We start from the raw sequence: 27,056 nt of genomic DNA, 5'->3' as shown, positions 1-27,056 counted from the left end.
ACTGTTATAATCATCAGTAATTCCCTTTAGGCTATATATTATTTGTCTGAGATATGCAGAAAAGAAAATCTTGCCAAAATAGCTAGTGGGTACAAACTAGTAATCTTTATTCTTCTACCTAACCCTAAGAAAACTTTTAATGTGGTCTATGGAAGCAAATATGAAAAAACAGGTGAAAAGGATTGAGGAAATTGGGGCAGAGGGACCAGGACAAGCAGCCAGTGGGGAAAGGCTGCCAGACTGCTGCTGCAGTGCAGGCTATAGCTCCTCCCATGCCACAGGGCTTGGATCAATAACTGTAATTGAAACCAAATGTAATTAATCATGTACTATACTTTTGGGCCATTTGATTTTAATTCCACTGAAACTATATTCCAAAATTGGAGCATAATGATGGATCACCAAACAAAGGAAACACTCTAACAGAACTTCCCCAACATATGTGGCTCTCCTGACAGGTGTGTCCAGTGCTTCCATGCACTCAGAGTCCCCTAAACCTGCCAATGTTACCACTGGGAAATTAATGTGGCCAAATCAAAAACAACTTCTGATGGTATGGTTCACAGGGCATCAGCACCAGACATGGCTCATTCATTCACTCACTTGCTTAGCAAAAGATCCCTGAGTGCTCTGCTGTATGAAGGATACCAGAGAAGAAGAATTCCTCAGGGGAACAAAAAGCAAGAGAGTTAATCACCGGAAGTGTTTGGAACTGGGCCAGATTCTCACCAACTACTATATGAATGTTTCATTCTTAAGCAAGGCCCCAAGACTGGTACTGACCTACAGTTTCAGCTCCTGTGACAGTCACAGCCAAAGTAACAAGGGCATAGACTGCCTGCTCTGAGCCAAGGAGACTGCTCCCTGCCCACAGCACCCTCAGACTTCACAGTTCCTCCAGCTGCAACACACAGTCTCAGATTTTCTCATCATTCATGGCCCATTCAAAAACAACCTGCTTTATGAAGTCTGATGTCCCTAAGTTCAAAACACTCTTCCCCATTTGAGCTCCAGCGAACCTTATCTGTTCTGTTATGGCATTGCAGATTCATATATGCACACTGCCTTCTTTGACAGAGCTAGGACTGTTGATTCTATAATCTTTAAAAGTGGAAGGCAAGTTGAGGTACACTGTCTTTTTCTCAATTTAAGAAAGGAACCAGGTGCCCACAGCAATTTTTTTCACTAGTAATAAGCCAAGAGGAAACAACATGTACTCCTAATGTAAATTATAGCACATTTAATTAAGAATTATTAGAATACTTATGATATATTAAAACACATATGTCCTAACAATGTCAGCATTCGCTCCTACAATAGAATACTCAAAGTTGGGATTAAAACTTTAGTACTGCCAAAGAGGTATTTTTAAAATGTGAGGTTACTGCAAAAGAGTAAAAAAACAAAAATGAAAGAAGTTAACAGTTTAGAAAAAATACAGAGACAAATTACTGCTTTTGTGACAAGTAAAAATACACAGTACTACTGATGGCCAAAGAAGCCCATTAAAAGGAACTGTCATGGGTTAAAAAATAATGTGAGAAAAGGAAAGGGGGGGGGGGGCATTGTCTTGAGATTCTTTCCCCAGATAAAATAATTCTGTGATTATTTTCCTCTAAAATTTCTCATTTCAATTATATGTAATTCCGCCCATTTATGAAAGGATTTATTGTCTTAACAATCCGTGAAGAAATAATTAAGTTTTAAAACAATTAAGGAGATTCACTTTGCTAAATAAAAACACAGCCTAAAAACAACTTGTGTTGATTTCTAGAGAATTAAAAGGAATGGTCAGCAAAGTCAGACTCTGTCTCAGATCTTTTAACAGGAAGTTCCTGCAGACAGGAAGCAAACTTGAGAAACACAGTAAACTCTCTTCGTTTCTTTTTCCACTTGAAGTTGCTGATTTAGAAAGAAAAGGGAAAATACAAGTCAATAGCCAACCGTGCAGATACACCTGGGACTCCCGAGAATGGCCATCAAAGAGCCCCTCAAAAGCAGTAAGAAAATAGGCCTCAGAGCAGACTGTCTAGTCTAAGCAAGAGAACTGCAAATCACTTCAGGGGGAAAAAAGTTCAGATCAGAGCCAGTTTCTCTGAAGGCATTGGTGTGACAGCCAGTCGGTATCAGGAAAATGCGTTAAGTGGTACCAGGGACATTGGTCCACAGATGGTACACTGACCAACCCATAGCCACACAGCTGCCACAGTGGGGAAATAAGTGGGAATTCACAGTGGGTGTGTGTGGGGTTCTCGAAGCCTGGCATAGTGGCAACTACAGTGGGTAAGGCAAGGAAGAAAGGTACTCTGCCCCAGAGAGAAAAGAGGACGAATAACCCCAAGGGCCTCTCCAGAAAGTAGCAGAACAGAGTCCAGTGGCAGCAAGGTAAAGAAAGGCAGGATGGGATAAAAGAACCAATGATACATGGTAATTTGAGGTACTGTCCTAGGGAGGCCTGGTCACATACAGGGTCCAGGTGGTGATTTCCTACTGAAAACGAGAAAATGCACAGAGAAGGATGACTCAACAGGGTGCTAGTAATTTCAATCTGATAAATCCCAACAGCAGATTCTGCCTTCATGTGGTATGCTGAAAATTTGTCTTTTCAGAAAACAAAAGGATAAGGGCAATTTGAATGGATCACACAGAAGTGATGGCAATTTGGAAAAAAACAATGTGTTACCATTGTTTTGGAAGGGAAAATAGTTCCCATAATCTTGACAGAAAGGACAGGATAGAGCTACATGGGCCCTAGACTTTGGGAAGATCATTTCAAACATATAGAGGGAAAGGAGAAAAACAAAACAAAACAAACAAAAAATTTTACTGAAAGGACCCTAAGAAGAATCTAAAAATATCAATCATGAATGATCCCAACACACAGTTACATTAACCTGAGATTTCTTTATGTATTATGATTGCTAAGGTGACAATCAGGGGAAAAGATCTAACAGACCTCAACTTCATCAAAACATTTGATTCAGTTTGGTGAATTTTACTTTTTTCCAGAAAAGAACACATGAAAAAATTAAAAAAGGAATCAATGTGAGATTTAAAGATTTTTTTTTTTTTTTTTGCCATTAAAACATTTTCTTGAAGTGCATACAGATTCCAGGGAGAAAAGCCTGCATGGAACAGAGTGAGTGGTGAGGGTGTGCATAGGTCCCAGCCAGGGCCCCTCCCAGACTCCAGCAATTTGGGCCCACAAGCGCCAGCCAAAGGCCTGCCTGGAAAAGAGCTCACAGGTGCACACAAACCCCAGCCAGAAGCCCACTCAGACACCAGTGACTCTGGTGCACAGGCCCCAGCCAAAGGCCCTCCCAGACAGCAGCTATGCAGGGGTGTAGGCCCCAGCTAGAGATGCCCAGATACCATCCCAAGAGTGCTTAGGCCACAGCCAGAACCCCACCCGAACAACAGGGTAGCGCAGGGATCCAGAAGGCCTCCGTTCGGAACCCAGGAATTGGCGCAGTGGTGAGCAGCAGAAAGAAGGCCTCTCTGGTTTGCTGAGAACTGAAGCCCACTGGGTGAGCAAAAAGTTACCTCAACAAAGGTGCAGTGGGCTGCATCTGTTGAAATGAGAAAACACATAAACAAGTCTCAAAACCAGACTTCCACATCATCTAAGGCAACCCCAAGGGGCAATGAGATGGAACAATCTGATACTCAACCACCTGGACTCCCTGATCTGGAACCAGAGGGTCTGGAAAAAATGAAATCAGAAATAATTTCTCAGATAACAACAGAAATTGTGTCCATAGTGCAAGACATGATTAATAACTCTATAGCAGACACGGATAAAAAAGTAGAGGAGCTGAGGAACAAGATGGAATCCCAGCATAGGAAACAAATGGAATCCACAAAACAGATGCAAACAGATATCCACGAAATTAAAAACTACAATGCAAGTTTACACAGCAGAATGAGACAATGTGAGGACAGAGTCTCAGATATAGAAGACAGGATTGCAATTATTGACCAGGAAAAGAAAAATTTCTTAAAAATAGTAAGGCAACTTGAGAAATTGGTCCAACAGCTGATAGATGATGTAAAGAAGAATAACGAAAGTCTGATCAGTCAATGAAGAAACAGGATAGAGTGCAAATGATATAAAAAAACCATTCACAGAAGTAATGGCAGAAAACTTCCCAAGCAGGGGAAAAGAACTTCACATACAGATAAGTGAGGCATATAGGACTCCAAGTAGTAGCGATTTTAAAAAATCTAAACCTATGCATATAATAGTTAAGATTCCAGAAACTCAAAAAAGAACAAAATCCTACAAGCAGTAAGAGAAAATAAATAAATCACATACAAAGGAAAGCCCATCAGAATCATAGCAGACTACTCAACACAAACCCTCAAGGCAAGAAGAGACTGAAATGAAGTATTTCAAGCCCTAAAAGAAAACAACCTTCAACCCAGACTGATGTATCCTGTAAAACTAACTTTCAAAATTGACAGATATTTTCAAAATTGATAATATACTTTCATGACAAAGAGCACCTGAGGAACTTCATGAATACCAAACCAGCACTTCAAAAAATTTTAGACAATGTCCTAGGAAAAGACAACGAGGATCACAACCCCAGAAGCCCAGCAGAATGAATACATCAGGCATGACAAGAAATTAAAGGCAAAGGGGGAGAATCCAACAAAAAGAAAAAGTCATGACAAGGATAAGTCAATAATATCAGTTATATCTATCAATGTTAATGGTCTCAATTCACCAATCAAAAGAAACAGACTGGCAGCATGGGTCAAGAAGCAAGATGCAACAACATGCGGAATACAAGAAACACAATTAACTCAAAAAGAAACTCATAGACTGAAAGTTAAAGGGTGGAAAACAATACTCCACGCAAATAGGAACCCGAAAAAAAGCAAGACTAGCTACCATATTTGCAGATCAAATGGATTTCAAACCAACACTAATTAAGAGAGACAAGGAAGAACATTAAATCCTTGTAAAGGAAAAAATTCAAGAGGAAGCTATAATAATCATAAATATATATGCACAGAATACTAGTGCACACAACTGTATAAAACAAATATTAACGGACATGAAAAATCAAATAAGCACTAACACAATAATAGTGGGTGACCTCAATAACCCCCTGTCACAAATAGATCATCTAGTCAAAAAATAAACAATGAAATACTAGAACTCAATCAAACTCTTGAATAAATGGACTTAACAGATGTTTACTGAGTGTTCCACCCCACAAAATCAGAATATACATTCTTTTCAGCTCCACTTGGGTCGTTTTCCAAAACAGACCACAAACTTGCTCACAGAACGTGTTTAAGTAATTGCAAAGGAACTGAAGTTATCCCCTATATATTATCAGACCAAAGTGTGATGAAATTGGAGCTCAATAGCAAAATAAACCATAAGAATTTCATAAACACATGGAAACTGAACAATACACTGCTGAACAACCAATGGGTCACTGAGGAAATTAAAAAAGAAATCAGTTTCTACAATTAAATGACAATGCCAATACAACGTACTGGAATCTATGGGACACAATGAAAGCAATCTTACGAGGGAAATTCATTGCAGTGAATACTCATATTAGGAAAACAGAGCAAACTCAAATAAATAACCTAATGATGAACCTCAACCTTCTAGAAAAAGAGGACAAACTCAAAGCTCATACAAGGGAGGAAATGATAAAGATCAGAGCAGAAATCAATGCAATGGAGACTAAGAGAATGATACAAAAAAATTAATGAACCAAAGAGTTGGTTCTTCGAAAAAATAAAGAAAATTGACAAACCCTTAGCCAATCTTATCAAAAAACAGGAACGAAAAGGCCCAAATCCATGCAATTAGGAATGAAAAAGGGAGAAATTGCTATGGACTCAGCAGAAATCCAGAGGATCATCAATACCTATTTGAGAACCTATACGCCAATAAGATAGAAAACACAGAAGAAATGGACAGATTCCTAGATACATATGAATTACCAAAGTTGAACGAAGAAGACCTAAAAATTCTAAACAACCCAATATCAATCAATGAAATTGAAAACATAATTAAAAAATTAGCAACTAAAACAAGCCTCGGTCCTGATGGCTTCACTGCTAAATTCTACAAGACATTTAGAGAACTATTGCCACGACTGTTTAAACCTTTTAATGAAATTGAAAGGAAAAGAATACTCCTAAATTCATTCCAGGAAGCAAGCATCACCTTTATCCCAAATGCTGAGAAAGATCCAACTGAAAAAGAGAACTATAGGCCAATCTCACTAATGAACATAGATGCAAAAATCCTCAATAAGATACTGGCAAATAGAATGCAAAAGATCATCAAGAAGATCATACACCCTGAACAAGTGGGATTCATTTCAGGGATGCAGGGATGGTTCAACATATGCAAATCAATCAATGTAATACATTATATTAATAGAGCCAAGGACAAAAACCATATGATCACCTCAATAGATGCAGAAGAAGAATTTGACAAAATCCAACACACATTCATGATAAAACCCCTACAGAAAATCAGAATAGCCAGTCTCTATCTCAACCTGATAAAAGTCATCTATAAAAAACAGCCAGTATCATACTAAATGGTCAAAAACTGAAATCTTTCACACTAAAATAAGGAACAAGACAAGGATGTCCACTATCACCACTCTTGTTCAATAGAGTTTTGGAAACATTAGCCAGAGCAATTAGACAAAAGAAAGGAATAAAAGGAATAAAGATAGGAAACGAAGAAGTTAAATTATCATTATTTGCAGACAACATGATACTCTATATAGAAGACCCCAAGAATTCCACCAAAAGTCTACTAGACTTAATAACCAAATTCAGTAGAGTAGCTGGATACAAGGTCAACACACAAAAATCAACAGCTTTTCTGTACATGAACAACAGACTCACTGAAAGAGGAAGTGGAGAAACAACTCCTTTCACAATAGCATCCAAAAACATGAAATACCTAGGAATCAACCTAACAAAGGAAATCAAAGAGCTCTACTCCGAAAACTATAGCACTCTGAAAAAAAAAGAGATCAAACAAGATATCAGAAAATGGAAAGGCATCCCTTGCTCCTGGGTAGGAAGAACCAATTCAGTGAAAATCGGCATACTTCCAAAACTGCTATATAGATTCAGTGCAATCCCAATTGAAATTCCAGCACCATACTTCACAGACCTTGAGAAAACAATCAAAAAATTCATCTGGAACAAGAAGAGACCTAGAATAGCAAAAGCAATTTCAGACAACAAAGACAAGGTAGGGAATATCACAATCCTCAAAACTATACTACAAAGCTACTGTAATAAAAACAGCATGGTACTGGCAAAGAAACAGACCCAAGGACCAGTGGAACAAATCAGAAGATGCAGAAACAACTCCAGACACACTCAGCCAACACCCAGCCACCTCTTCTTTGACAAAGGAGCCAAATACCCTCACTGGAGGAAAGACAGCTTCTTCAATAAATGGTGCTGGAAAAATTGGGTTTCAACTTACCAAAGATTAAAACTAGAAGGGTCGGGGATTTAGCTCAGTGGTTCCGGTGCCTGCAAGTGCAAGGTCCTGAGTTCAATCCCCAGTACAAAACCAAACAAAACAAAACAAACTAGACCTATATCGCTTACCATGCACTAAACTAAAATTGAAGTGAATTAACAATCTAAATATTAAAACAGAAACACTAAACTGGCTGAAAGAGAGCTTAGGTAGGAATCTTGAAGACACTGGTGTAGGAAAAGATTTCATGAACAAAACCTCAGTTGCATGTGAACTACCACAAAGAATCAACAAGTGGGATCTCTTCTTATTAAAAAGCTTCTGCGCAGCAAGAGAAACCACCAACAGCGTGAAGAGACAACCCACAATGTGGGAAAAATTTTTCCCCAGCTGTTCCTGGGAATGGCTGTTCCTGAGAATGGGTGCTATCATGAAATCAAGTAATAACAAATGCTGGCAGGGCTATAGGAAAAGGGAACCCTGCTCCTCTGTTGGTGGGAGTGTAGACTGGTGCAACCACTGTGGTGATCAATATGGAGATACCTCAAAAAACTAGGACTAGAGGTCCCATTTGACCCAGCTATTTCCCTGAACTACACAGGGAGACCTTGTCTCAAAAACAAAATGAAACAAAACAAAAAAATAAAGATGCTGTCTTATTCTTCACTTTCAGGATGACTTTGGCCACCAAATATGGCACACTTGTTCACTGGAGAGAAACAGATGCACAGGTTGGGATGGTAACATGTACAGGCTGTTTAACCTTCATCTACTATACCTTTCATTATAAAAATAGATTGTTTATTGCAACAGGAAAGCCTTTGGCTTTCTAAGATTGTAACTCTTTAGGAAATTAGAAGATGACGTTGCTTCTGGAAAAACATTAAGCGAGTGCAGGACCTAGAGACTTCACTATCGCCTAGGGCACTCTTGTCTTCATCTCCCTCCTTACCAAGAACGTCACTGGTGGCCATGATGTCACAGGTGTACATAGCTGCCATCAGGCGCTGTGGTTTCACCTGCAGGGCATAGCGACATGCTTCCTTCATGGTGGCAATCAGCTGTCCTGAAAAGGGCCCATAGCAGTCAGTGACTGAAGGTTCTCCTTTCTGGGAAGTCCTCTTCTCAGAGACCTCTGAGCAGCCATCTGGTAACTCTTGGTTTTCATCTCCACTGGGACAGCGTCTGTCTCCCTCCTGACCCTCTTCTACCACATAATTATGTTCACGATTCTGGTTATCACTTGCTCCTTGTTCCTCAAGTTTACTTATGTCCCACTTTTCCAGAACAAAACAGACACCCATGAGGGGCTCTTCACACATGGGGCCAGAGAGAGTTGCCAGCTGGAAGCCACTCACGATGCTATTGCCCAGGTCTCGGTATCTACTTGCTGCTTGGGAAGCTCTGCCAGCTGCTCCAGTCCACACCGAGTTCTGGAAGTCCACACTTCTACTGACCAGTATGTTGGGCCCACACTTTCTTGGGCCGAACGACCAAATTTGGTCAATGGTGTTCCTCCATTTTCTCCCTGTTAGATGTTGTTCTAGTTTTCTTTTGAATTCCCACATTTTCTCTTGGGTCTTCTGATGAATCATCTGAGTATTTTTGCCATCATCCAAAGAAGATGTCAGTTGTTCCACAGAACGAATCAAATCACTGTTTTCTTCCAGAATCTGAGTGACTTCTTCTGGAAGAGGGATGGCACGAACACTGAGTGTGGCGAGTTTATTGGGGGTTGTGATGGTGATCAGCCCATCAGAGTCAACCTGGACTCCTTCAGGGATTTTGCTCTGATCTTCTCTTGTTTGGTGTATGACTGCAACTTTCTGTTGTTTGCCTATTTCTTCATTGACCATGTCAACTTTTGGGGGTTTTGTGATTGTTTCTCTAAATGGAATAATGGGTTCAGATACACTGATATGAATCTTTGCAAACCTACAAAGTCAAGAGAAATAAAAAAAGGTTACAATCAAAATGGCATCAATGCTTCATATTATGCAATGAAGACTGTGCACAAACACAGAAACTTAGAAATTATATTACTATGAAAGATTGTAATTTATAATATATCACAATTCAGATATAATACTGCTTTCCATTTTGGCTTGAAAAGACTACCTCTAAGGAGAACACACCTTCAGGGAGTTCTATGCTTATACTATGCTTATACTGAAATTTCATCACTTTGTTCATACTCAAGATAAATAAACCATCTATTTAGACAAGATGTTTTGAGTGGAAAATACATGTTTTAACAAGACTTGACATATGAATTCTTCAAAATACAGTTTGCCAGTCTAAGAGTCTGGAGAAGAAAAGCCCAATCAGTAGAGCACTAAATACATGCAGAATTAGAGAATGTCAAGGAGAATTTGTTGTCAAATCCTCACGACATATTTTGGTCTGATAATGAGGCTCAGAGGCTTTCAGGATACCTATACCTTTACTCCATACCTTCATGGTGATTATCAAGCACTTAAAATGTGGCCAGTACAACTGGAAGGAAACAGCCACATGTAGCTACTGAGCATCTGAAATCTGGCTAGTATAACTGAGGAACTAGATTTTTAATTTTGATTTTAACTAATTTGATTTTAAAGAGTTTCACATGGATATTAGCCACTATACTGGATAGCATAAAGTCTTGAGCCCTGATCTGGCACCAAGTTCAGAAAGCCCTTCTTCCCACATAACACAAGTATAGTTTCATGCTGGCCTTTCTTCTGAATGAAGTTCTAAATTCACATAGGACAGAGTCTGATGATGATGGAACCAGACAGTATCTTTATCTCTCAGTTTCTCCATTCCTCACTGCCAGTCAACACTGCAGCTCTGGTCTGGTCCATATCGTTTACTGCATCCGCAATGTGGATGCATGTATGTAAAAATGTATGCACATATGTGTACATGTGTGTATATGTGCATATGCACACTAGAGGAACTTTTTCCTTAGAAAATGCTGTTCTGTAAGGAAACTGAATACTAAAGTTTCTGAAGTGTTTATATTTAATTCCAGATTTTCTATTTTCTATACTTTGGGGGTAGGTATCATCTTATGACTTGACAAATTTTAAGTCAATACATAATATTCTCAAAATAATGATATTCAAATTCACTTTTAGAACACAGAATTTGAAATACACTATAACATGTGAAAGAAAATCAAAAAATGAAAAGGATATTTCCAATAAAAGATATGATTTTGTAGTGGGGTGTGGTGGAGCATGCTTCTAATCCCAGAACTGTAGGAGGCTGAGGCAGAAGGATCACAAGTTCAAACCTAGCCTGGGCAACTTAGTCCCTAACTTAAAAAATAAAACATGGGTTGGGGATGTAGCTCAGTGCAAAGGCCCTAGAGTTCAATCTCCTGTACTGCTTAAAAAAAAAGTTATAGTTTTGTAATTTTTTCATATCCAATGATTAGCTTGTTTCAATAAATATATACATGCAGAATGTACAAGATTGATTTCTACATGTATTAATTTTCAGTTACTATGATGCTCATTTAAACCCAACAGTACGAACAAAACCACAGTTCAATTCTACCAAAGAATTCAGATATTAAAGCTAAGATAAAATTACTATACAATGAAAAACATGTACATGGGCATATGTACTTTGTTTTCGATGTTCACTTATTATGTACGAGATAGGGTTACCACTGTGTTTTACATGAATTGCTTCTTTAGTTGTATTAGTATTATCCTCATTTAGTAGAAGGGAAAATTAGCTAAGACAGGTTAAGCTTCTTCTCCAAATGGCTAGTTAATGGAGAATTTAGGATCCAAATCTAGGTCTGACTTCAGAATCCACACTCCTAGTCATTATACTACACTGAAAAATGGAATTAAAGACTGCAGTTTAGGAAAAAATTCACAACAGTTTTTTCTTAAACCATAGATTATTATAAAAATTAGTTTGCATTAGCTCTGTTAATAGAATATATAAAATTAAAATGTCAATTTTTGAATCATCTTTAAAAATATAAAATCAGCATTCAAGAAAATTCAATACCTAGTGTTGATTTTTACATCTGAAAAAAAAGACTGTCATTTATACATGATCTTTTTTCTTAGCAAGCCAAGAATAAAACTGATAAAGAGTATCTTCAAAATAACTAGAGCAAACATATACTACTGGTTTGAAAGCTGCTGTTTGCAGCCAGGATTAAGACAAAGGTGTCTACTGTTACAGATTCTGTTTAGCATTGTACTAGAGAATTTGGGAAGCATTATAAAGAAGAATAAAAATACAAATATGAGAACTGGACAAGAAAAAAAAAACTCTTCATGGGCTAAAAGCCTTTAAAAACTATTAGAAATAGTAAATAGTTTCAGCATAATTGCCATATTCTAGAATCATATATAAAACCTATTTTATTTCTATCTAAGCAGAATATGATTTTTTTTTTTTTTTTTTGGCAATGCTGGGCACTGAACCCAGGGCCTTGTGCTTGCTATGCAAGTTCTCTACCACTTGAGCTATATTCTCATCCTTGAAAAGTGTTGTTTACAAAGTGATTTAGGTTGCCCATTTACTGACACTTATATATCACCTTCATAGAGAAATATAAAGAGTTCCAGAAGGTTCACACTGTGGAGACAACAATAAAAGTCTATCGTAATCACACCTACATTTACCAAAACTTATTGTTGCCCTGATATGCATGCTATGTATATGCTTAAACTAAAATATACACATGTGAAAATGTTTTATAATTTAAACTAAAAATGCAAAATAGTTCAAGGGTGGTCAATAAATTCCATTTTTTAGTTAATAAAAATTATATTGATAATCCAATGACAGTCTATGTCTGAATGGAGGGCATTTCATTTTCCTCCAAATACAGGCCACAGTCCAAGTTTGCCTGGTTTAGGAAACACTGAAAAACATCCCAAACAAACCTATCATTTCTCCATCTCTAACACTTTTATCTAACCTTTCTTTTAAGTCATCCAAGCATCGCTGAAGATGAACTTCCCCTGCTGTCACCAAAACGTGCTCTCCTGTTTCCTGAATTAAAATCTGGACACAGGGATCAGCTTGGTTCAAGAGCTTCATTCCTTTCACAAGCTGAGGCATTTCACCTAGGTTAATAAAATACGGATTAAATATTAGAACTAACACAGTCTAAAGATAATAGCCACTCACGAAAATTACAATGAAATAAAATCTTAAAGTAATGGTAAGTTTATTTTTCTTCCAAATAATGCAGCGATATGAATAAAACTTCCATGCATTCATCTACACAGACAACACGAGACACTCACAAGCTTATCATCACGACTCCAAACCTGACTTACACAACTTCTTCAAATGGTCAGCAGATACAAATATCATTATTATAAAGATTAAATTTATGATCCAACATCATATAAATCTTATTATGAGTGAACATATTATATACCTAGAAATGTAACAGAATATTTCCTGAAATGATACATATAACATCAACAAATTACCAAGAGAATCATTTAATGATAATCAAAAAACTTTACCAGAACTTCACACTAAAAATAACTATTTGTGAAACTGCTTGATAGAACTGTGGATTTTAGAATAAACAAGCTACTGTACCTGGTGAGCAATGGCACTATCTGTACTGCACTCTGCTTGTGCTTTTGGTGTATAAGGTTAAGTCCCCAACTTATGAATGAGGTATGTTTCAGGAGAATTGTTCGTAAATCGGAGCCTTCCTGTAATTCTTCCCTAAGTTCATGGGACTTGAGAGGATGGATGGGGACTATGATAGCTGCTTTTTCACCCCTTTCAGCTCCTAAGATTCACACAAGGGAGCCCAGAAGGTCTCTTGCTGCAGCCTAAACAGAGACTTTTGACTTTGAAGGCATTTTTATGCAGTACTGTTTCAATTCTACATATGAAGAAAAGAATTAGCAACAATTCAATGCTTGGTTTCAACACACTAAACATACAAAACCACAGGGGCTTTCTGAAAGGCAGTGGTTTTTAACAAGCATTACAAAAGTTTATTAATTAGTGGCCTGGAAAAGAATATTAGAACTTTCGTGCCTATTTTTAAAATAAAATTATTTTAGCTAGGCGTGGTGGCATACACCTGTAATTCCAGCACTCTAGAGGGCTGAGACTGGAGGATCATAAATTCCTGCCCAGCCTGGGTAATTTAGCAACCTAGCAAGACCCGGTCTCAAAATAAACAATTAAAAAAAGAAGGGCTGGGGATATAGCTCAGTATGAAGGCCTTGGGTTCAATCCTGAGTACAAACAAAAAAATCTTTTAATAATAACTAACACTTTGTAGCACCATCCCTATGCCAGACAAGCACTCCGCCTATATGAAGTCATCAACTGTGAGGCAGGTACAATTAATGCTCTCACTCTGTAGATGAGGAAAAAAGTACGGAAGAGCTAAGGAGCTGTGCTCAATGTGAAGAGCGATGATGGAGCAGAACCTGGTTTTGAAACTGGTTAGCAGGCGTGGTGCCCACGCTCCACAGGCACACGGCACAGGGCCACAGTCACAGCCACTCTGGGTGCAGGAGCCGTGAGGCAGGCAGAGTGGGTTGCTCCACACGCAGGGCCAGCAGAGGCACCTTGCCCTATACCTTTCAGCATATTCCTTTGTTATTTTCCTTTGCTTGACTCAGAGGACTTACAGATCCCTCCTAGTGTTACTACCCTAACCTTCACAGAATTTAAAACCTGGCTGAAAAGGATTCCTACAGAGAAAGCACTGATAATACTAATAACATGCACATCATCACCACCACCACCACCACCACCACCACCACCACCACCACCACCACCACCACCACCACCACCACCACCACCACCATCATTATCCACAACTTTCCCCAGTACTCCATCAGCCAAATTATAAAGTAAACACACACTTAAAATCTGTTTCTTCAAGGTAAAGATGACAGTTTAACAATAAGAAATATTTTAAATAAAATTGAAACATGGAGACAACATTTTGCAATTAGTTATTTTAAAACATTTCCACTGACAGACATTCTGTCAAAAACGTAATAAATACATCGTGTATAAACCTCTCAAAATTTACAAGGTGATTTTCCTACCCCATATTAAAAATCTTCCAAGCGGATAGTGCATTGAAGATATAAAAATCAACATCTCCAAATTTTTGTAAGAAAAACTAACATTAAGGAAAATAGATAACTTTTATGGGTTGTAAATGGGATTCTACAATGGACATCATGACTTGGTAAAGGAAGAGGTGATGCATTTCTTTCACTGGGACTTGCGTTTCTGTGAAGTGGCTTTCCCAGTGACAATAACTTTCAAATAAAGTGCTGTAATAAATGGAATCGAGGAGCAGACATCTGAGGAGCAGTATTAGTGTTAAAGCATGGTATTCAAAAACAATGAGGCCTTATTGTATAGTCAGCTTCTAATTCAGCCCCAGCCATCTGGCCCCTGACATTCATCCTGCCATGTGTCCCCTTTACAGTGCGTTAGATTGGCCTATGTGACCCACAAAACACTGTGGAGGTGGCCACATGTGTCTCTGAGGGTCAGCTCCAGGTTACTGGCAAAAGCCAGTGACCTCACACTATTCCACAGGATGCATGAGAAGGTCCCAGTGGAAAGGAACAGAGGTCTAGCCAGCACCAGCTGAAGGACAGCTGAGCCTCCAAGAGGCTACAGCCTCAGGTGATGTTTGACTGCAACTGCAGGGAGACACCAAGCTGAACAGCTCCCAAACTCTTGACCAAAGAGACTGTAAAAAAAATGATTAGTGTTGTTTTAAGCCACTAAGAATAATGTGCTATGCAATATTAGATAACTCACAGAATTACAAACCACAATCACAAGTAAGTGATACCTACAATATGAAGCTTCATCAAACACTAAAGGCTAAGGCAGGAAGATCACAAGTTTAAGCCCAGCCTCAGCAATTTAGTGAGGCCCTGTCTCAAAATTAAAATAAAAAGAGCTGGGGATGCAGCTCAGTGGTAGAGTGCTTGTCTAGCATGTGTAAGGCCCTGGGTTCAATCCCAGTATAAAAAAACCCCAAAAACCAATAACTACAACAATAAAAATCTAAAAAACTTACATCATTTTAATCTTAAACTTTTAAATAATTTCTACATTTGTGTTTCATAATGTAAATGAAACATGTATCCATAGCAACAGGAACAAAAACCCACTTCCTTAACTGACACGGATAAAGGATGCAAGAATTCTGAGATAAATAGGATTTAAATTCCTCCTAAAGATAGATTCAGAACTGTCACTAGGCAGAGGTTCGACTCCTAAATCAACTGCTAACTGTAAAATCTTGGACATGTTAATTACCTTTTTCATGCTGCAGTTTCCCTCATGTGAGGATAAGATAAAAAATAGCATCTTAATCCACATAGCTTATGAGAGAATTAAATGAGATAATAAATGGAAAATCCTCAGTATAATGTGTGGAATGCAGGAGGGATCAGTGGTAATAAAAGTAACAATGGCTTCGGGATGTCTGTGGTCCTCCATGCTGAGTTTTGAGTAGCTCCTGTGTGCATGGAGCAGATGTGACATTTTTTGACTCCTGCCTGGGAAATCAGAGAAAGGTAAGAGAACAAATGCTCAGGACTTGCTTCTGCCTGGAGAAGAGTAACAGGTTTGTTCTGGACTAGCTCGCCCGGTCTGTCATGATGAAACAGAAAAGAGTCGGGTATACATGTTCAGGTCAACAGTGGATCCATCCAGGGCTTCTCAGAGACAGGGCTATGAGGGTGTCTGGCTATAAGAGGGAGGAAAACTGCAACAGCCATGGGGCCCAGGGAGAAAGGGGTATTGTTCCAAAGGAAGTATGGAATGAAGACAGCATCTAGGAAAGGTTTCTCAAAGATGTTCTGAATGTAAAATACAATTCTGACATGATAGACCAATGAGTATAAAATTTAGACAGTGAAAGATACAAATGGAACACTTTAGTAACACAACCAAGAAATGCATGGTAAATCCAGTAAAAACAACAAAGTTGGGGCCGGGGATTTAGCTCAGTGGTTTTGCCGCCTGCTGTGCAAGCACAAGGACCTGAGTTCGATCCCAGTATCAAAAAAAAAAACACAACAAAGTCGGTGGGAAAAAGTTGTAACGTTCTTTTTAAATATGAATAAAAATGGATGCCCCTTCCAACCTTTTTAGCTCATTTTTTGTTTGACTCGGGACCTTGCGGTTGCGGGGCAGGCGCCGGAACCACTGAGCTAAATCCTTGGCCCCTTTTTAGCTTATTTTTTTATAAAGTTCAGAAAAATTTAATGAAGCACAGATGAATACACTTTGGCATCCAGAAGGCTAATCCCACATAATTCTCTGTGTTAGACTATCTCATTTCTGGACAAGGTAAAGAAGTTAATCTCATGGACATATTGCTTGGGACAGGAAGTGAGCCAAAGACGAAGACCTGCAATTCATAGTCCTGATAGTTCTGCTGCTCTGCAGGGCGGGGCTTTCACTTGGTTTGGACATGAGCGCTGACCAGCATATAATCAAAAATTATACATCTGTATTAAATATTAAAGTTTAAATGATCAAATATTTGTTAATTCCTATTTATATACTTTAAACACAAATTCAAAAAAAAAACAAAAAGCCTAAATAAGAGTAAAGATACATCTCACATTATATCTTGGTTGCCAGAACCCAATATCAAAACTTAAACACAACTGAGCTTTCTTGTAGTCTATGCTTTAAAGGTTGTATTGCAGGGGACAGTGGCTAGAGCCATCAGGGTCAAGGTCTGGACAAGCTCACAATGCAGAAGCTGGCCATATAGAGAACAGGGTGAACCCATGAAGCAACCAGGCACTGTCAGTCCAGTTACTCCAGAAAAACCTCTGCCCAAGTCAGGAAAGAAACCAAAAGTTAGAGACATAGTCCTCCAAGTATCTGTGATAGGTGTCCGGGCTCCCTCACATGGAGAAGGGATGAGTTTTTGGAAAGCTACAGTCAGGGGAGAGGAAGAATATACATGTACAGGCCCAATGAGGCCAGAGCACACCAGACTGCAGTTCTGGAGTTTCTGGTAAGGGCTCAGTGACAGTCATACGAAGAGAAATACAAGCACTCACAAGCACTGGCCAGACAAAGAGTAAACACAAAGACTAAGATTCATTACGATATGATCAGGCAGCCAGGAAGAAAGTGCAGGAAATATTTTCTAAAGAGAAAGGATATGTTCAGTGTCCAGACAATCCAGCAAGCCTAGAAGAAAGTGGCAGAGGATGGAGTTTGAAACAAGGAGCTGGGGATAAGATTCTAACTTGGAACCAGTCGAATAAAACATTAGCTTTGCTGAGGGTTATGGAGGGTGCAGAGAAGAGCCTGTCTCTGCCATCAATCTCCTTGGACACCAAAGGTACCTAACCATGCCATGTTTCTAAGGCAGGCTTGATGCCCTCCAAGGGTTGCTACTATTAGATACATCAACAAAAATGCACAGTATACTGTGGAACAACTCTCCAGATGCCAATACCAATGCAAGCACATGCACTTAAGCTTAAGATGAACATCATTCATAATGTACATGAAACCTTAGCACAAAAGTCCATGTATGTATAGTTACAGGTACAGGAAGCTGTTTTTGTTTTTGACTGATATGAATAAAGTAGGTGGATCAAATGCTCTTAAAAACAAGGTCACTTACTTGGGTGTTTCGGCTCAACAGCAACTCTCACAATAGGGGTGGCTTCAAAGCTAAGTGGTATGAAAGGTGGGCAAGATGGCAAGCTACACAGGGTCGCAGATTTCAGCACAAAGTCTTGAAGACCTCCTATTCCTGCAGAGAGAAAAAGATTCACAGGGTCAATAAGGGATGGCAATTCTGAATTTATGTTAGGAACATAACTGAACTGACATAGTGTATACTTCACAGAGCCAAACACTTTCAAAATGTTACACAGAATGAGGCAGACCTGTGTTGTTTTATAAACCTGGGTACTAACTGCTGTTAAAACCATAGAAATTCTGCTAGTTTTTGTTTTCCAGATATACAACTCCTACTACATGAGATATGGTTAAAGTATACCTGCTTCAAACACAAAAATGACCATTTCCAGATGTATTGGTCTGAAAACAATGATCCTTTCTAACTATTTTAAAGAAATGTAAGACGACCGCTGCAACAACCTATTTTGCTAATCCACTTGCCTATGGATAAAAGGAACTTACTGAGACTTAAAATCTGATGTTGCTGTGGAGTACCTAAACCTAGTGACCCTCCGTGCCACCCTAGATTTAAAGAAAAGCTGCCCCCTCCTGCCTTCCAGGTTCCTGGCTGATGACACCATGAGACTCTGAAGGGTGCATATATATACCTTGCTGAGCAGATGGGAGCAGACAGAAATCCTAGCTGGAGAGATGAAGAGGCTCTGAATTTCACATCCAGAATAGGAGTGGACAGTATTATAAGACATAGTAAGAAACACGTACAAGGTTATTTGTGGGGCTTCATGTTGAGGGGAAGATGGAGGGAGGGAGGCAGGGCAGGAGAGGTCACCTGGTATAGGGCAAGGTGACATAAGAAGAAAGGGCAGAGATACTGCATCAGCATCAACTTTTGCATTTTGGGCTTAGAAATAACTAAAGAAAGGAAATGGAGGAACCCCTTCTGCTTTGTTTCAGTAGACAGTACTGTGAAGGGACAGCCCAGCATCCACTGGGGAGGGGTCAGCAGTAGAGAGGTTCTTCTCTGATTGCAGCGTGGGGACCTCTCACTGAAGGGAGGGAGTGCTCTGAATGTCAAAAAACATTCTCTCCACACACTGTCCCAAGTTAGCTATCCAAAGACTCACAGAAAGGTGCTTCTTCCACTCTCATCAACAACCATGGATTATGAGGCATTTTCAGACCTTTTGACTTTGTTCTGCCTCACACTAAGCGTTACTAATTAGCTCTTTCAGCAGTTCAGATCAGGGCATGGTGTCCAGTGATGGTGAGCTTTTCAGAGCTCTCAATAACAAACGGCCAGCTGTGGCACACATACTATAGGTTTGCCACCAATGGACCTTTTCTGTACCTGGGAACTTCTTCAGGCTAAAGTTTCCAGGGTGCTAAATTCTCTCTGTGCCTCCAGGCTACCTCCTTGACAAAGTCTAATTTTCTTTATGACTGCACCTGTTGGTCCAGTGCACAGAGAAGTCTACAATGGCTACAGCTTCTCATGGACATTGGCCTAGGTACCATGATGCAGCAGAGCTAGTGCCTAAGTTTCTCCCACGGCTCCTAGGAACAGCTTCATTACCAGTGAGGAGACAAGAAAATCCCATGCAAAACATTTCTTTTGAGCCTCTTTCACTTCTCCCCTGCCTGCATCCCTTTCCTGCACAATGAGCACACGGTTTCTGTGAAAAGCCAAATGCTGCCTTCCTCTGTATCACTCAAGACACAAGCTGCAAGTAGGCAGTGTACTTCAGACATTGTGTCTTTCAACTTCTGGTTTATATTTCACTATTCCAATACCAAACCTATTCTTGCTAATTAGACATACCCAGGCCTGTTGACATGATAATTCCTCCAAAAACAGAAAAGAAAAAGGTTAACACTATATTTCTAGTTAAGACTATGAATATATGGAAAAGGCAGGGCTGCAAAAACAGTAAGATCTTTGCTACCTCTACTGTATGACACAATTTTAGTTATTTGAAAAAAAAACCTTTCAAACCAGGAAAGGGATTATTAAGTTTACCTGGGCATATCACAATAAAATTAAAAGAATCATACCACAGTGATATATGTGCACCCATGTTCATACCAGCACAGTTTGTAATAGCTAAAACTTGGAAGCAGCCCAGATGCCCATCAACTGGAGACTGGATAAAGAAAATGTGTGTGTCTTTTTTTTAATAAAATGGAGTACTACTCAGCCATAAAGAATGAGAAATTAGAGACATTTATAGCTAAATGGATGCATATTGAGGCGATACTCAAGTGAAATAAATAGGACACACACGTGTAAATACCGAATAGTTTCTCAGGTGTGAGAAACTGAAAGTGTAAATAAGGAGTAAAAGGTATAATAGATAATGTGAAATAGGAAGAAAAGGGGCAAAGGGGAAGGGGAAATGGGAACGGTAAGGGGGAAAGGAAAAAAGGGAATGTAATTAATATGAGAAAATGGAAAAATTTAAACAAAGTCTTTGTAAATAGGAAGGGAAGGAGGGGTTGAAGGGAGAGCAGGGGAAGGGGGAAAAATAAGAACCAAGAGAGATTATGTAAAGGTGCAAATTTCCAATGATGAATGTCATTATATTGTATACTTAAAATGTACCAATGAGACCATCCGTCCTGCCGCTCCCGGCAAAGAGGAAGGGGCTTCTGAGCTGCCTTCCCACCGCTCCCGGCTTAGAGGAAGGGGCATCCGGGCCACTGTCCATCCCGCCGATCCCAGCCCAGAGGAAGGGGCTTCTGAACCGCTGTCCCACTGATCCGGCCCAGAGGAAGGGGCTTCCAGGCTGCCATCCATCCCACCATTTCTGGCCCAGAGGAAGGTGCTTCTGAGCCACTGTCCCACGTCTCCCAGCTCAGAGGAGGTGAGCTGCGAGGGAGCCAACAGCAGCCCCCTACACCCGGGTTGAAAAGAAGACATAAATAAGTCACAAAACCAGACTTCCAGATCACCTACAGCAACCCCAAAGGGAAATGAGATGGAACACTCTGATACTCAACCACCTGGACCCAATGAACTGGCAACAAAAGGGGATCTGGAAAAATAGAAATCAGAAATAATTTCTCAGATAACAGCAGAGATTGTGCTCCTAGTACAAGACATGATTAGTAAAGCTAGAGAAGAGCTGAGGAACATGGTGGAATCCCAACACAGAAAACAAAAAGAAACCATAAAACAGATGCAAATAGATTTCCAGGAGATCAAAAACTCCATTGAAAGTCTACACAGCAGAATGAGCCAATGTGAGGCCAGAATTTCAGATATAGACAATAAGATTGCAATTAGTGACCAGGAAAAGAAAAACTGCTTCAAAATTGTAAGGGAACACGAGAGATCAATCCAGCAACTGCTAGACGATGCAAAGAAGAATAACATAGGAATGATTTGAGTCAAAGAAGAAACAGGAGAGAGTGCAGACAACATAAAAAAAACTCTTCACAGAAGTAATGGCAGAAAACTTCCCAAGCAAGGGAAAAGAACTTGACATACAGGATAAGTGAGGCATATAGGACTCCAACTAGCCTTGACCAAAAAAAAAATCTACATATAGGCATATAATTGTTAAGATTCCAGAAACTCAACAGAAGAACAAAGTTCTGCAAGCAGTTAGAGAAAAGAAACAAATCACATACAAAGGAAAGCCCATCAGAATCACAGCAGGCTTCTCAACACAAACCCTCAAGGCAGGAAGAGCTTGGAGTGACATATTCCAAACCCTCAAAGAAAACAGCCTCCAACCCAGATTGATGTACCCCGAAAAACTATCTTTCAAAATGGATGGAGAAATAAGATACTTTCATGAAAAAGAACACCTTAGGAACTTCATGAATACCAAACCAGCACTCCAAAGAATTTTATACAATATCCTAGGAACAGATATTTAGGATCACAACCCCAGGAAGCAAAGCAGAATGAACCCGTCAGGCACAAAAAGAAATAAAATGTAAAGGGGAAGAGCCCAACAAAAAGAAAAAGGCATGACAATGATAAGTCAATACGTTTCAGTTATAACCATCAACGTTAATGGTCTCAATTCACCAACCAAAAGAAATAGACTGGCAGAATGAGTCCAGAAGCAAAATCCAACAATGTGCTACATACAAGAAACACACTTAATTCAAAAGGAAACTCATAGACTGAAAGTTAAAGGGTGGAAAACAATACCCCATGCAACAGGAACCAGCAAATAAGCAGGAGTAGCTATCTTCTTTGCAGATCAAGCAGATTTCAAACCAACACTGATTAAGACAGACGAAGAAGGACACTACATCCTTGTAAAGGGAAGAATCCAAAAGGAAGAGATGACAATCATAAATATCTATACACCAAACACTAGTGTGCCCAACTATATAAAACAAATACTGACATGAAAAGTCATATATGCACTAATACAATTGTAGTGGGGGACCTCAATAGCCCACTGTCACAAATAGATAGATCAACTAGACAAAAAATAAGTAATGAAATATTAGAACTCAATCGAACTCTTGAACAAATGAACTTAACAGATGTTTACAGAGTGTTCCACCCCACAAAATCAGAATACACATTCTTCTCAGCAGCGCATGGGTCATTCTCCAAAATAGACTACATAATCATGCATAGAACTTGTTTAAGTAACTGCAAAGGAACTGAAGTTATCCCCTGAATATTATCAGAACATAGTGAGATGAAATTGGAGCTCCATAGCAAAAGCAACTGGAAAAATTTCATAAACACGTGGAAATTGAACAACACACTTCTGAATAACCAATGGGTCACAGAGGAAATTAAAGAAGAAATCAGACAGTTCCTTCAATTAAATGACAATGACAATACAACACATTGGAATCTATGGGACACAATGAAAGCAGTCTTACAAGGGAAATTCATAGCAGTGATTATGCATATTAAGAAAACAGAATGAGCCCAACTAAACAACCTGATGCTGAACCTCAAGCTTCTAGAAAAAGAAGAGCAGGACAACCCCAAAGCTCACACAAGGGAGGAAATTATAAAGATCAGAGGAGAAATCAATGCAATGGAGACTAAGAGAACTATCCAAAAATTCAATGAAGCCAAGAGTTGGTTCTTCAAAAGAATCAACAAAACAGACAAACCCTTGGCCAACCTTACCAGAAAAAGGAAAGAAAAGGCCCAAGTCCATGCAATTAGGAACGAAAAGGGTGAAATTACAACAGACCCAGCAGAAATCCAGAGGATCATCAATACCTACTTCCAGAACCTATATGCCAATAAGATGGAAAACACAGAAGAAATGGACAGATTCCTAGATACATATGAATTACCAAAGTTGAACGAAGAAGACCTAAAAATTCTAAACAACCCAATATCAACCAATGAAATTGAAAATGTAATAAAAAACTTATCAACTAAGAAAAGCCCACGCCCTGATGGCTTCACTGCTGAATTCTACAAGACGTTTAGAGAGGAACTGCTATTTAAACCCTTCAATGAAATTGAAAGGGAAGCTTTCAATACTCCCAAATTCATTTCTGGAAGCAAGCATCACCTTGATCCCCAAAGTAGAGAAAGGCCCAACCGAAAAGGAGAACTACAGGCCAATCTCACTAATGCACATAGATGCAAAAATACTGGCAAATAGAAAGCAGAAGATCATCAAGAAGATCATACACCCTGATCAAGTGGTATTCATCCCAGGGATGCAAGAATGGTTCAACATATGCAAATCAATCAATGTCACACACTATATCAATAGAGCGAAGGACAAAAACCATGTGATTATCTCCATAGATGCAGGAAAAGCATTTGACAAAATCCAGCATGAATTTATGATAAAAAAAACCCCTACAAAAAATTGGAATAGATGGTCTCTACCTCAAACTGATAGAAGCCATCTATGAGAAACCAACAGCCAATATCATACTAAATGGTCAAAAACTGAAATCCTTCACACTAAAATCAGGAACAAGACTAGGATGTCCACTATCACCACTCTTGTTCAATAGAGTTTTGGAAACATTAGCCACAGCAATTAGACAAGAGAAAGAAATAAAAGGAATAAAGATAGGAAATGAAGTCAAATTGTCATTATCTGCAGATGACATGATACTGTATATAGAAGAGCCCAAGAATTCCACCAAAAGTCTTCTAGACTTAATAACCAAATTCAGTCGAGTAGCCAGATTCAAGGTCAACACACAAAAATCAATAGCTTTCCTCTACACCAATGACAGACTCACTGAGAGAGAAACAGGGCAAATAATTCCTTTCACAATAGCATCCAAAAAACTGAAATACCTAGGAATCATCCTAATGAAAGAAATCAAAGATCTCTTCTCTGAAAACTACAGCACTCTGAAAAGAGAGATTGAAGATGATATCAGAAAATGGACAGACATCCCCTGCTCCTGGGTAGGAAGGATCAATATAGTGAAAATGGCCATACTTCCAAAACTGCTATAGAGATTTAATGCAATCCCAATTGAGATCCCAGCAGCATACTTCATAGACCTCAAGAAAAAAATCCAAAAAATCATTTGGAACAAGAAGAGACCCAGAATAGCAAAAGCAATTCTAGGTAACAGAGACATGGCAGGGGCTATCACAAACCCCAACCTGTAACTATACTACAAAGCTACTGTGATAAAAAAAAAACAGCATGGTACTGGCAAAGAAACAGACTTGAGGACCAGTGGAACAGATTAGAAGATGCAGAAACAACGCCAGACACACTCAGCCATCTCATCTTCAGTACAGGATCCAAACACCCTCACTGGAGGAAAGATAGCCTCTTTAATAAATGATGCTGGAAAACTTGGGCTTCAACTTGCCAAAGATTAAAACTAGACCTATATCTCTCGCCATGCACTAAACTAAAATTGAAATGGATTAAAGATCTAAATATTAAAATAGAAATGCTGAACCGGCTGGAACAGAGGTTAGGGAGAACTCTTGAAGACATTGGTGTAGGAAAAGATTTTATGAACAAAACCTCAGTTGCCCGTGAACTAGCACAAACATTCAACAAGTAGGATCTCTTCTCCTTAAAAAGCTTCTGCACAGCAAGTGAAACCACCAGCAGTGTGAAGAGACACCCCACAATATGGGAAAAAATCTTCACCTGCCTTTCCCTCAGACAAAGGTCTACTATCTCCAATCTATAAAGAACTTAAAAAGATCAGACCTCCCAAATTTAAAGACCCAATCCAAAAATGGGCATCTGAAATGAACAGACGTTTCTCAGGCAAAGAAGTAGAAATAGCAAATAAATACATGAAAAAATGTTCAACATCACTGGTCATTCGAGAGATGCAAATGAAAACAATGCTGAGATTCCACCTCACTCCAGAAAAAATGGCTACTATCATGAAATGAACCAATAACAAATGCTGGCAGGACTGTGGGGAAAGAGGAACCCTGCTTCACTGCTGGTAGGAGTATAAACTGGTGCAACCACTGTGGAAATCAGTATGGAGACACCTGAAAGAACTAGGACTGGAAGTCCCATTCGACCCCGCTATTCCACTGCTGGGGATCTTCCCCAAAGAATTAAGGGAATCATACCACAGTGATATATGTGCTCCCATGTTCTTAGCACAATTTGCAATAGCTAAAACTTGGAAACAGCCCAAATGTCCATCAACTGGAGACTGGATAAAGAAAATGTGGTTTTTTAATAAAATGGAGTACTACTCAGCCATAAAAAATGAGAAATTAGAGACATTTATAGCTAAGTGGATGCACATTGAGGCGATACTCTTAAGTGAAACACATAGGACACACATGTATAGTGTGAGAAACTGGAAGTGTAAATAAGGACTAAAACGTGTAATAGATAATGTGAAATAGGAAGAAAAGGGGCAAAGGGGAAGGGGAAGTGGGAGGGGTAGGAGAAAGGAAAGAAGGGAATGGAATTAATATGAGAAAATGGAAAAATGGAAACAAAATCTTTGTAAATAGGGAGGGATGGAGGGGTTGAAGGGAGGGCTGGGCAAGGTTGAAAAATAAGAACCAAGAGAGACTATGTAAAGGTGCAAATTTCCAATGATGAATGTCATTAGGGGTAGGGGTAGTGGGAGGAGTAGAGGAAAGGAAAGAAGGGCAAGGAAAATGATGAGAAATGGAAAAAATTGAAACAAAGTCTTTGTAAATAGGGAAGGGTGGAGTGGGTGAAAGGAGGGCTAGGAATGGGGAAAAAATAAGAACCAAGATGCATCATGTAAAGGTACAAGTTCCCAGTGAGAAATGTAAATGTGTTGTATGCCTAAAATGTACCAGTAAAAGAAGTTAAGTAATAAAAATAAATAAATAAATATACCAATGATTAAAATAAATAAGTGGTAATGTGAAATAGGAATAAAAGGTCCAAAGGGGTAGGGGAAGTGGGAGGGGTAGGGGAAAGGAAAGAAGGGAAAGGAAAAATTATGAGAGATGGAAAAAATGGAAACAAAGTCTTTGCAAATAGGGAAGGGTATGTGTGGCGGGGGGAGGAGGGCAGGGAATGGGGAAAAAATAAGAACCAAGATACATCATCATGTAAAGGTACAAATTCCCAATGAGAATGTAAATGTACTGTGTACCTAAACTGTACCAATAAAAGAATTTAAGGAAAAAAACTGATTTAAAACTCTTTGAGAATTTCTTGACATGTTGTAGTTTCACTGTTAAGTATACAACATGATATTTATACAAAACACAAACTCTTGAAGACATAGGTGTAGGAAAAGACATTATGAACAAAACTCTGGTTGCATACGAAATATTACAAAGAATCAACCAATGGTATCACATCAAATTAAAACACTTCTCCACAGCAAAAGAAACCATCAACAGAGTGAAGCGACAACCTATAGAACGGGAAACAATTTTTGACAGCTACTCCTCTGAGGACTAATATCTAAAATATATGAAGAACTCAAAAAAGATTAGACCCCCTAA

At 39.1% G+C, this 27,056-nt stretch overlaps 1 protein-coding gene across 5 annotated transcripts in view; it reads right to left on the bottom strand.

The window, feature by feature from the left end:
* Positions 1-27,056, bottom strand: part of Efl1 (elongation factor like GTPase 1) — a 139,644-nt gene that overhangs the window by 12,086 nt on the left and 100,502 nt on the right. For all 5 annotated transcript variants that reach the window (XM_087188556.1, XM_087188559.1, XM_087188555.1 and 2 more), the window contains exons 16-18: positions 18,135-18,266; positions 12,432-12,579; positions 8,445-9,427 (exon numbers count right to left, since the gene is read on the bottom strand). In XM_087188556.1, the coding sequence (XP_087044682.1) occupies positions 8,445-9,427; positions 12,432-12,579; positions 18,135-18,266 (1,263 nt within the window). The remainder of the gene's footprint in view (positions 1-8,444; positions 9,428-12,431; positions 12,580-18,134; positions 18,267-27,056) is intronic.

The sequence above is a fragment of the Heterocephalus glaber genome, unplaced genomic scaffold, assembly GCF_053883595.1.
Source record: "Heterocephalus glaber isolate CG9 unplaced genomic scaffold, H.glaber_assembly_v1.0 deba00001531, whole genome shotgun sequence".
NCBI lineage: Eukaryota > Metazoa > Chordata > Mammalia > Rodentia > Bathyergidae > Heterocephalus > Heterocephalus glaber.
This window is presented reverse-complemented; position numbering and strand designations above follow the sequence as displayed.